General features: G+C 40.1%; 1 protein-coding gene across 1 annotated transcript; it reads left to right on the top strand.

Moving 5' to 3' along the window:
- Positions 1-86: 86 nt before the first annotated feature.
- LOC139722356 (probable UDP-sugar transporter protein SLC35A4) lies at positions 87-10,341 on the top strand (the record flags this gene model as incomplete). Its single annotated transcript, XM_071633664.1, has 5 exons — positions 87-225; positions 6,423-6,544; positions 7,730-7,877; positions 8,680-8,835; positions 10,117-10,341. Coding segments are annotated over 5 exons (757 nt in total), but the record flags the coding sequence as incomplete, so codon positions are not given.
- Positions 10,342-12,621: the final 2,280 nt, after the last annotated feature.

Genomic DNA, 12,621 nt, shown 5'->3' with positions numbered 1-12,621 from the left:
GTCTACAGTCAAGGATGGATATCTACTCTGCCTGACTACTTACAGTTGTTGATCTCACTGGCTCTCTGGCTCTCTGATCTGAGTAGTGGTAAAGATGGAGGCAAGTCAGCCAGGATGCTTCCCTTTACCTCTTGCTGGATGTTTGCCATCCCGGCCTTACTCTACGCCATCAACAACAACTTGGTAGTCTTCATTCAGGAGTTCATGGATCCAGCCAGTTTCCAGGTACATTGAACAGTGGGTTGGAAAGTAGCTTTATAAGCATACGTGTAAGTAACTTCATGGCCATTGGGTGGGAAGCATTGTGAGCATTGATCTCTTACATATTGAGTTTATTGCTAGTTATTCCACACGATGATTACTGTAAAAGTGGTTTCTTTCGCGTACAGAAACTTTCGCGGTTTCCATCGGTGCGGAGTTTTTCGCGTGTGTTTAAATTCGCGGTCGGTAATGATAGTGTTGTACAAGCTACGAGTTTAAAACATTTTCGCGTGATGTTAAATTTGCGGTTCAACCTCAAAGCGCAAAAAGCGCGAAAATAAAACCACAGCGAAAGAAACCACTTTTACAGTACCCACAAACCTAAAAACTATCATTCTCTTTGTCATTGTGAGAGTCACTCTTCTATTTACACATTCCAAAATACTCTAAGCATTCTTGGGAGATGATAGTTTTTTGTGGTTTGTATCCCAAATCACTAAGAAGATAATTCTGAAATTTGACCATTGCTGTGATAATGCTGATGTCATAGCCCAGTATCATGTGCAAAAAAAATGTTGAGAACATTGAGAGAATTTCTTTGCAGAATGTTTGCTGTCAAAACATGACTTCAGTTCTTTATGTTTTCTGTCCATCCATCCCTTGGAGACTGATACTCTACTCGTTATTTTAAATAAGATTACTGTGGTCATGTGAGATTGTAAACAACGAAGAAAGTAAATTATAAGAATGAATAGCTTGGCTTGATCAAAAGCAGAGAAAAATTTGTGCATAAAAATGTGTGTGTCTTTATAGCTGGGTCTGTCCAGAGGGTTGAGCCTTTTTTTTTTCTGAATATACTAGAGCTTAAAATGCAGGCCTCATTTAAACCAATATCTGCCAGTGATGACTTCAGAAAGAAAGCAGTATCCCACCAAGTTTTACTGCTCAAACATCATGGGTATTGCAATAGGGTGTAGTTTAGACTGGAGAATTTATTGCCAATGTCATATAAATGTGATGTCCATGTGACGGAGGTTAATTTGCAGTGCGGCAAATCCATAAAAGATTGTTGTTGTTTTTTACATTTAAGCATGCATCACTATAGCAGGGGGGCAAAGTGCATATTGACACAGTAAAATTTAGCCATGTGTGACCCTGCACCACAAAACAAACAAAAAGTCGCCAGACATGAAATTTTAGTTAAGACCACTTTCTGAAAGAGCAGACTTTAAGCTTTAAAATGATATATAACTCAGATCAAATGGACTCTCTTAACCTATTTAAATGTTGGAAAGAAAGCACAAACTCAGGGAAAGTGTGAACAGAGAAAAGAGGCTCTGAAGTACAGTGTCTATTCAAGTGCTTAATCTTAACCAAGCTGTGCTGGCTGTGCGATGAATGGGACAAAAAAAAAAAAACAGGAAGTAAACCACCGGAGTAAGAACAATGAATGGATTATTAGATTAAAGTGAAATTGAGCTTGCCTCATTAACACATTCTGTCAATAATGAATGCCAACTGTCAAAGCAGTTAGCATTATCCTTTCAAAAGTTATTAGAGTTGAAATTGAAGAGTGTGTACAAGGTTTTTCAATTTTAAAGAGGACTCTAAAGAGACACCTAGTCGCACTATTTAACCAAAAATGTTGGAGATAAACTGCTAGAAAAACACACTTTCCTGCCGGTTTCATGATCCCAAATTTTAGTATAATGTAAAAGAAGACTTGGTCTTTCAGAAAATATGAAAAAGTCGAGATTGGCTAGGTTGACCCATTTCACCTATTTTCAGTCCTCATGCAACATCAGTGTGTGCGACTTTTTGTTCGTTTTGTGATGCACGGTCACATATTTAAAATGATGTTCATTGTGAAATGAAAGCATTGATACCTCTGTTACATGGGCGTCACCAGGGGGGGTGCGTTGGGTGCGAACGCACCCCCCTTCAGATCCATTAAAAAAAAAAAAAAAAAAATCAGTCTGCGAGCGACCTCAACGCCGGACGCTAAATAATTATTCTTTTCTATTTTTTTTTATACTTTGCACCAGGGACACACACACACACACACACACACAAAAGAAAAAAACAATTCGCACCCCTGATTCTGGCAGCACTGATTTTATACATATCTATTAGTATTCTACAGTGTTTACTTTATCGACCGTACAGTACATCCGTACGATACGGAGCACTTATACACGTTTGCATGTACGTGTGCTACTTACAAGTATGTAGGATCTATGTACGTTACTTCTGACCAATCCATATTTCCAGCCCAAAAGCGAGCCTTAGCCTCATTAAAAAAAAAAAAAAAATGGAGGGGCAAGCATATTTTAGTTTTGCCCCCCCCCCCATAATTAAAAATTCCCGAAACGAAAAGATTTTCTTGCTTTTGAAAGAAAACAAAAATGTTGCCCACATAAAAATATTGGAAGGCAAGCGCACCATTTTGCCCCACCCCACATAATCATAATTCCCGCGATGAAATGATTTTGTTGCTTTTTTGTTAGAATTCAAGAAATCTGTCCAATTATTTCACCCAAAAGAAGTGGCGTAACTACGGAGGGGGGTGCACCCCCCTCCCAATCCGCTGGTAAAAAAAAAAAAAAAAAAAGATTTACCGAAATAGTAGTTCAAGTGTTAGTTAACTGCTTTTGAATGAAAGGCTGATCCAGAAATAAGATATTTTTCTATGATTTCTTTTAACCATAATTAAATAGGTATAAAGTGTGAAAAATTGTTCAAAAAGCCCGGACCCGACAAAAGATTGTGATTCCTGGTTGGCATTCTGCACATAAGCAGGATGTGCGCAGTGTACTCAGTACATCCGAACGAAGAGTCGCTACATGGTAACAATATTGCGCAATGTAATGTAGAATGTACACCTTTGTACCTTACGCTTCGTTATATCAAAGCTAGATCATTAATTTTGCAGTGTTGCTTTACATACTAGTCTATATAAAAATGTCTTGCATTGCCAATAAAGAGACTTGACCTGGGTTAATTCCTAACTTTTCCATGTATATAATACACACACACAAACAAACACGCACAATTAGTTTAGGGGATGCTCTAAAGTGCAGATTTTGGACATCCTTTCCCCGCTTGGTCACTTCGACGCCACCTCGCTGGTCATACCTCCCCCAGTCATGAACATAAACCCACACCTTTGACTACCAGTGGCGGATCCAGGGGGAGGGGCGCACCGGGCGTTCCCCCCCCCTTTAATTTCCAAAGCGAAAAAAAAAAATGAAATAGCTGCAAACGGCAGTTTTTGGACAGTAAAATGTCAAAATTTTCAAGCTCGCTCGCTCCTCTCGCTCGCTCCTCTCGCTCGCATTCAGTCGTAATGCCATTCTCCTGAAGTTGCTGCCAGTAATTGCTGGCAGTTGCGCCTGGTGCGCCCCCCCCCCCCTTAATTTCCAAAGCGAATATATACACATAATATGTAGCTACAAACGGCAGTTTGGGGACTGTAAAATGTCAAAATTTTCAAGCTCGCTCGCTCCGTTCGCTCGCATTTAATCTTTATGCAATTCTTCTGATGTTGCTGCCAGTAATTGCCTGCAGTTGCGCCTGGTGCGCCCCTCCTTTAATTTCCAAAGCCAAAAAATATAGCTACAAATGGCAGTTTTGGGACTGTAAAATGTCAAAATTTTCAAGTTCGCTCGCTCCGTTCGCTCGCATTTAATCTTTATGCCATTCTTCTGATGTTGCTGCCAGTAATTGCCTGCAGTTGCGCCTGGTGCGCCCCCCTTAATTTCCAAAGTGAAAAAATATGGCTAAGAACGGCAGTTTTTGGACTGTAAAATGTAAAATTTTCAAGCTCGCTTGTTCCGCTCGCTCGAATGTAATCATTATGCTCTCCTGATATTGCTGCCAGTATTTGCCAGCTGTTGCGCCCGATGCGCCCCCTTAAATTCTAAAGCGAAGAAATATATCTACAAACAGCAGTTTGTTTGTTTTTTACTGTAAAATGTCAAAACTGTCAAGCTCGCTCGCATTTAATTGTTACGCAATTTTCCTGATGTTGCTGCCAGTAATTGCCAGCAGTTGCGCCCGGTGCGCCCCCTCCTTTATTTCCAAAGCGAAAAAATATGGCTCCAAATGGCAGTTTTTGGAGTGTGAAATGTCAAAATTGTCAACATCGCTCTCTTCACTCGCTCGCATTTGATTGTTATGCCATTCACCTGATGTTGCTGCCAGTAATTGCCAGCAGTTGCGCCCGGTGCGCCTCCCCCCTTAATTTCCAAAGCAAAAAAATATGGCTATTGACAAACGGCAGTTTTGGAACTGTAAAATGTCAAAATTTTCAAGCTCGCTCGCTCGCTCGCTCGCTCGCTCGCATGTAATTGTTATGCAATTCTCCTGATGTTGCTGCCAGTAATTACCGGCAGTTGTGCCCGTTGCGCCCCCACCCCTCCTTTATTTCCAAAGCGAAAAAATATGGCTCCAAATGGCAGTTTTTGGACTGTAAAATGTCAAAATTTTCAAGCTCGCTCGCATTTAATTGCTATGCCATTCACCTTATGTTGCTGCTAGTAATTGCCAGCAGTTGCGCCCAGTGCGCCCCCCCTTAATTTCCAAAGCTAATAAATATGGCTACAAAAAGCAGTTTTTGGACTGCAAAATGTCAAAATTTTCAATCTCGCTCGCTCGCTCGCTCGCTCGCATTTAATTGTTATGCAATTCTCCTGATGTTGCTACCAGTAATTACCGGCAGTTGCGCCCGTTGCGCCCCCAACCCCTCCTTTATTTCCAAAGCAAAAAAATATGGCTCCAAATGGCAGTTTTTTGACTGTAAAATGTCAAAATTTTCAAGCTCGCTCGCATTTAATTGCTATGCCATTCACCTGGTGTTGCTGCTAGTAATTGCCAGCAGTTGCGCCCGGTGCGCCCCCCCCCCCTTAATTTCCAAAGCTAATAGATATGGCTACAAACAGTAGTTTTTGGACTGTAAAATGTCAAAATTTTCAAGCTCGCTCGCTCTTATTTAATTGTTATGCAATTCTCCTGATGTTGCTACCAGTAATTACCGGCAGTTGCGCCCGTTGCGCCCCCCACCCCTCCTTTATTTCCAAAGCGAAAAAATATGGCTCCAAATGGCAGTTTTTGGACTGTAAAATGTCAAAATTCCAAGCTCGCTCTCTTTGCTCGCTCGCATTTAATCTTTATGCCATTCACCTGATGTTGCTGCCGGTAATTGCCAGCAGTTGCGCTTGGTGCGCCCACCCTTAATTTACAAAGCAAAAAAATATGGCTACAAACTGCAGTTTTGGGACTGTAAAATGTCAAAATTATGCCATTCTCCTGATATCGCTGCCAGTAATTTGTCGTTTCACACCGTCATTCCATAATCCATTTATAAGGGTATAACCCCCTCCGGCACTTACACACCCCCCCCCCCACCCTTGCTCGCTCCCTCGCATACTAACCCCTCCCCCCCCCCCCCCCCCCCCCCCCCAAGATGAAATCCTAGCTACCGCCACACCGGTGCCCTTTCCCCGCTTGGTTTCCCTCAAAAAACAGTAAAAGTCTAGGGATTGAGAGCTTCCTATATTCCAAATGTCTGTCCAAAAAATCTCAGAAACATTTAGTGTCAAAACGCACCCCCCTTGAAAAAAAGCTGGTGACGCCCCTGTGTTACATGACATCATGGAAGTTGTTGACCCAACCTGTTGGACTGACCCAGCGCTGAAAGGCAATTTTCAGCATGTTGCATGCAGCATGTTGTACAGTATTAAAGCAACCTCACAGTGTCAGTTCAGTGTAGATGGAGACTTGACTGCAAGTAAATGTTGCAGGATGCACACTGATTGGATACACAGTGACATGCTTCTGTCATATTTTAGTGATTTAATAGATATTGATTATCATTAGCTGTGCCTTTAGAAAACTATCCATGCTATGTAGAACCAATTATTCGCTCTTACAATTCAAGATGTGCATGCCACTCCAGAAGTTAATCATTAGTCAAATCTGCACACTCCCCAGATCAAATTACATGTAGTTTGGAACATCAAACTTATATGACTCTGTGGACTCTTAATAACCTTTGAAGGCATTCCTAGCTTTATTTCCTCTGCCATTGCCATGAACTTTGTATTGGTATTGATGTGTAACAAACATGAAGCCATGAAAACCTCACTTCCCACAGTTATGTCAATGTTTGCTTTGTAAACTTCCATCTGAAAAAATTAATGGTTTGTCCCTCTGCCCCACAGATACTTTGTAATCTGAAGATAGTCTCCACTGCCGTCCTGTACAGGATCTTCCTGAAGAACAGGCTTTCTTTCAAACAGTGGTTGGCGATTAGCTTGCTGCTGGCTGGCAGTGTGAGCAATGGGTAAGAAATAAATGCCAGTGTTGATTGCAACAAAATCATGTAATTGATGATGCTCCCAAGATAATCTTAAATCTGTGCCATGACTAATATCATTGTAAAGCAAGCTTTGAAATTTAGGGTGTGTTTTTATGTAGTTTCTTTTTTGTTATACGACTTTTATGTTCACATGCAGTTGTCTCCATTTACAATCTCATTCAATTTCTATGAAATTTCCATTCAAGTTGGTGGCTTTAATGAGCAAAGTGTGGGTTCATTTTTCCCTCAGTCAGTTAAAGGTACCAGCTAGAATTGAAAGTAGTCTGTTGATTCAAGTATCTCACAAAATAAAATGTGAATATAATCCATGTGATGGAATGCTTCTCTGGTAACGTGAAAGTGATATTTAATGATAATGTTGATCATGAGAGTTGGCAGTGTTATCTCCAATCAGCTCTGCGATTTGTTTGTGCTCGTTATTTGGAGAAATCTTCATGAATCTTATTCATCCCTGAAATGCGATGTGCTGCAATGCCTGTTATGTACAATTTCACCTGCCAGTAAAGGCCTTATTACATTGACTGAAGTTAAAGTGGGTATCTCTTTGGCTTGGAGACTTGGTGGCGATTTGAGTCTCCCTGGTCACTGAGATGTCTGTGCAATATCTTCACAACTTCTCCAGGGATTCATGCGAGAATCTTTTCCGAGATTTTTACCAGTCTCCAGCTGGTCTCAGAGATGTCTTCGCGATGTCTCCTTAGTCGCAGCCAAGTCGCAAAGACTGATTTTGTCCACTAGGGCTCAGAGACGTCTCCACGACCTTGCAAAGATCTACTGGCAACCTGCCAGAAATGTACCCGTGACTGAAAAAAAGATGTCTCAGAGACGTTACGGTGATGTCCCCATGACTTCCGGGCAAATAAGTTGTCGCCTTGTTTGGAGATGTTTCAGACATCATCCTGAAGTTGCCTTCTTGGTGAGAGCTCAAGCCATTTTATGGTCTGTTTAGTCGCACGAGTCATGGCATTTGCTGTGAAGTCTTCTCCAGTAAGGTTCAAAGTCGGGAGATGTAAGGGAAGCTGGCAGACTGAAAGTGTTGTCATCTGGCCAGATTGAATGTATTCAGAGTAGCATGAGTAGGATCCATGGAGTACCTCCTCAAAATTGTCCCATGGTTATATTTACCTCTTCTCTTCTTTTCTCTTTTAGTCTTGCAGGCATCACATCTAGTGGTAGGTCCAGATCCCTGAGTGAAATTTATGTAACGATACCCGGCTTACTCCTCATCCTCATCTACTGTTCCATCTCTGGTATGTCTGGAATCTACACGGAATACATCTTGAAGAAATACAAGCAGGTAGGCTGCTATACTTGCAAGTGTTTGAAATGTTTTCTGTTGGTAGTGAAATGAAGGCCGAAGACGAGCATATTTATATACTTTATATAACACTTTCTATAACTGAATGGGCAGTCTGCATTGTAATGAATGTTTTGAAACACCACAGCTTGAGTTCCTTTAGTTGAATTGGTTTAACTGTATCAATATCCTTCTGTATGCATCTTTCAGTCTTTCAGATTTCTGTAGTTTATCCAACTATCACAGTTGTAGCAAGTGAAAGAATTGATTTCAAACCAATGATTCTTCTTTTTCTCATACAGACTTACTTAAAGTTTCATATACAGCTTTCTGTATTTCTTCTCCCCTTCACTTCTTCCTAATCTAATGTCATCATTCTCTCTGTCCCCCCCCCCCCTTTCTCTTGGCTGTTCACACTTTTCCGCTCTCCTTATTGTGGCCAAAATTACCCTTAATTCTTTATAACTCCCATCCTACCTTCCTGTTTGTTGATTTATATCTACATTAGTTTTTTTATCCATCTATTCATCTATCTATTGTCTTCCTTTTTTATTCTCTGTCTTTTTTTGTAAGTATTTTTCTATCCAGCTATATGCTGCTGCACTCTTTCACATTATATATCCAAACTCACTCTAACTCTATCCCCATCCCCTCCCCATGAACACAAACACTTGCACTTTCCTACAAGAAAACCCTGCCACCACTGATGGTCCTCTCTTTCTTTGTACTGCTTTACTGTATGTTGAATATGATTAAACTGTTGATACTCATCCACTATTGAATGTGCTGTGTGATATTCCAGGTATCATTACACCAGCAGAATGTGTTCCTCTACCTCTTTGGCCTTGCCTTTAACTCCATGGGTTACATCATGACATCACCAGGGAGCTCTGATGGTTCCGTGGGAGGTTTCTTCACAGGCTTCAGTACTTGGACTGTAGTCATCATTCTCACACAGGTGGGTGGCTGGTATTTACCATTTCTGTGCCAATGAATCAAAGGTGCTTAATTTTCACACACAAACGTATGGACAGGAAATTACAACTAATGTGACACACAGAGGGTTAAAGGCATAATTTACCATTTGCAGATGAAACAAAAATCCAGCATTAGTGCTTTAAAATAGTTCTAAAATATGAGTAAGGGATAGAAACAACTACTGTAAAAATTTGAATCAGTAAAGTCAATGTCAAGTATTGTTAAATATACAAAATGTGAACAAAAGTTATGATAAAAATGCTTCCAGACTAAACCATCTACACTTGAGGTTTATTGAGAAGTATACTGATATCTCCCTATATTTTAGGCTTTATTGCAAAAATTTTATAGGGTAGGATGTTTTGTGGTACAACAGACCTACGCATATGCATCAAATAAGATATCTTGGAACATTTTTTAAATCACTGCTCCCAAAGGTAAACAGGACCTTTGATAGGCTTTATTGAGCAATTCCAAAATTGTAGCCAATGGTCATTGTCTATTTAGGTCACATGACCTAGCATGAATATTGTGCAACATGCACCCTGATCCCCCTGCCATGCAGCTCATGGAACTACATTTGTACATGGCTATACATGACTAGAACATAAATGGTTGTAGATTCATGCAAGAAAGTGTTGAAGTGGCAATGAATCTAGAGAACAAATACGGCAGGTGAGGCAGAATCATCATCTCTACAGAATGGAATTTTTTTTTTTTTTTATAGCTATTGCAAGCCTCATCATTAGCTGTGGCCTGTTGGCCTGGGGCCATTAAAAATTGATGTCGGGCCACTAGATTTCCAAACAGGCTATATTTTGGTGGCCTGATGGGGCACCTAAGATGCAAACTCGATTGTTGTGTTTTTGTTAACTTCGGGCCGCCAAAATTTCAGATTCAAAGATTTAGTTGCCTGACTGGGCCACCGGAGGAAAAAAGTTAGTGTCAAGCGCTGGCTATTGTATAGCTGTGATGATTTGGGAAATGGGAGAGGGGACGGGAGGGGAATTTCCTGATTGTCATTACAGTCATTCTTTGAATAAAATCTGACTCGATGCCGGGGTGGATCCAGGAATTTTGTAAAGGGGGGGGGGGGGGGTGCAAAGAAATATATGCCACTTCCGGTTTCCCCCTTCATTTTTTCTTTTTATTTCTTTTGTTTTAACAAATTCTAAAGGGGGAGGATGCGCCCTGTGTGCCCCCCTCTGGATTCGCCACTGTAATGTTTTGATTCTAAGTCTCAATGCTTTGTCACCACCAGTCTCTGAATGGCATGATTATGGGATTCCTCTTCAAACACGGTAACAACATCATGAGGCTCTTCACCATCTCGGCCTCCATGTTGGTTACCACGGTATTCTCCGTCATCATCTTCTCACTCCAGCTCAACGTCTTCTTCTACATGGCATTATTGTCTGTCATGTTTGCCCTCTGGCTCTATTACAAGAAGTGACGGCAAGCAGTGAAGTGAATAATGCCTCACATGGCAAACCTAACTCAAAATTCAGCGCCAGAGTACTGCTGGGAGTTCAAAGTCATGATATCATTCTCATGCTTTTATTTGCAACCCTGACCCCACAGAACTCAGTCACTCCGATGGAAACTGACTTACAGTGATGTTGGTTTGCCAGCACTCAATCAAACAACCAACTAATTTTCTGGCCATATTGTCATTTTACAGGCCCAAATGTCTGTTGCCATCACTTGTATCATCCTATGCAGTCTGCCGTGTCTTTTTTTCTGACATCAGAAACAAAGAAGCCAATTTCTTGTTTGAGAAAGGAAATCTAAATCCTATCCACTCTTGCCTAATCCCTATTTTGAATAACTTTGTGTGGAGTTGCAAATGCAAGCTAATCAGGAAGTGTTTATATGTAAAGGTGTAAAGTGCAATTTGTAATTCTGAGCAAATACAATCGGCTAATTTTAGATTTTATCATCTTCCACCGCACTTGGGTAATTTGGGCTATACATTATAAAAGTGACATTTGCCGTATGTAAAATTAATGTGACATACATGTATCCAAACATTTCGCTCGTGGTACAGATTTGAATTCTTTAAAGCCATTGAATGTTCACTCATGTATCCTTGTAACTAATTCTTCATCAAAATCACGATTTAAATACACGTTTTGTTTTGTCTCAAGTATCCAAAGAATGATATAGTACATATAATACTGTAGTAATTTAATTTTTTACTTACGATGGATTTGTTCTTGTGAGGATGTTAGCAAAAAATGTCAAATATGTGAAAAAAGAAGGAGTTTTTCATCTATTCTTCTTCTTTTTTGCACACACTCACAAAAGAAAACAGTTGATCACACCTACTTGATATTTTCTAACTTGCACAAATTGCTAAATTGCAACACCACTCAAAAACTGAAATACTTGTACTATTTGTATGTTAGATAGCTTCCTTTTATTGTTATATTTCAGGGAAAAGCTCATAAAAGAAGTGAGAAAAGAAAAAAATTATATACCAAAGAATGCATGACGCATGCATGTTTTAAAGAGGCATTTGATTTTAGGAGTGTCTTTCTGTGTTTGTGCTTATATAAGGTCTGCCAGTTGTATCTTTTTGCTGCATTTTTTGAAAATTTTATCCTAACACATTATGAAGTACCAGTTAACTCATGGGAACAATGGTGTGGTTTAGTGCAATCTTTGGAAGTCACTATTATGTATATAAAATGTATTCTGCAATATGACTGTCTTGCCCTTGTTTTCAAGGGAGCAGTACTACATGTATTTACTAAGAATGTGACTCATACATTCTCAGAAGGTCTTTGGATCCACTGCAACTGATTGACAAATTGCCCTCCATCGACGTAAATAAGCACTGAATTGATCGGTGTTTTATTAGTAGCCATGATAAAAATATCATGGGCATACGTACGATCTGTTGATCTATTTCCATTGGTTTTCACAACACCATTAGATTCCTAGGATGAGTTTGGTCCTGAAACGGACCTCTTTGTGATGAAGATTAGGGTTCAATTTCATAAAAGATGTTAGGATAGCAACTCTTGCTGGAATGGAAACGTCCCATAGCAACAGCCAATCAGGAAGCTGGATTCTCGTCATTACCATGACAATTGCCATTCTAGCAAGAGTTGGCAATCTTATCAACTTTTTATGACATGGGGCCCAAAATACATTCTGATGGAATCGTAAAGTGAGTAGATCGTCTTCAGGACCACATTTGTCCAAGAATGAAATCTAAGATGTGGACCATAAACCAACAGAGCTGTATGAATCTTTGATATCAAAGTCCTATCAGTGGGCTTCGTTATCCCATTACTTCAGTGCGCACACACACACACACACACACAACGCACATGCACACCACACGCACACACACACACACACACACACACACATTATCATATTAACATGTGGAGATGATTTTGACTGATATTTTTATAGCATACCTTTTATTAGGATTGCTCGGTTTTGGATATCTCAGCCATTTCAAAACCGATTTTCATCAAATAAACATTTGAATCCCTCTTGGAATTACATGCTCTTTCATATCTCACAAGAGGTTTCTCATCTCACAAAAAAATTTAGAAACATGAAGTCAGGTCTCAACCAAAACTATGTGATCCCTTTAAAGCTAGTAAGATTAGTACATTCTTGATGAGTGTGCTGTTGTTGACAGGAAATTTTCATGTCAGAGATGTTGTGCTAGGGGATATCCATTCATTCGTCCGTCCATCCTTCGGTCTGTCTCTTTATCAGTCCATCCTACCCAAATGCTATACAA

The sequence above is a fragment of the Diadema antillarum genome, unplaced genomic scaffold (assembly GCF_040938485.1).
Source record: "Diadema antillarum isolate AM-2024a unplaced genomic scaffold, OU_Dant_1.0 scf00000163, whole genome shotgun sequence".
NCBI classification, from domain to species: Eukaryota; Metazoa; Echinodermata; class Echinoidea; order Diadematoida; family Diadematidae; genus Diadema; species Diadema antillarum.
This window is presented reverse-complemented; position numbering and strand designations above follow the sequence as displayed.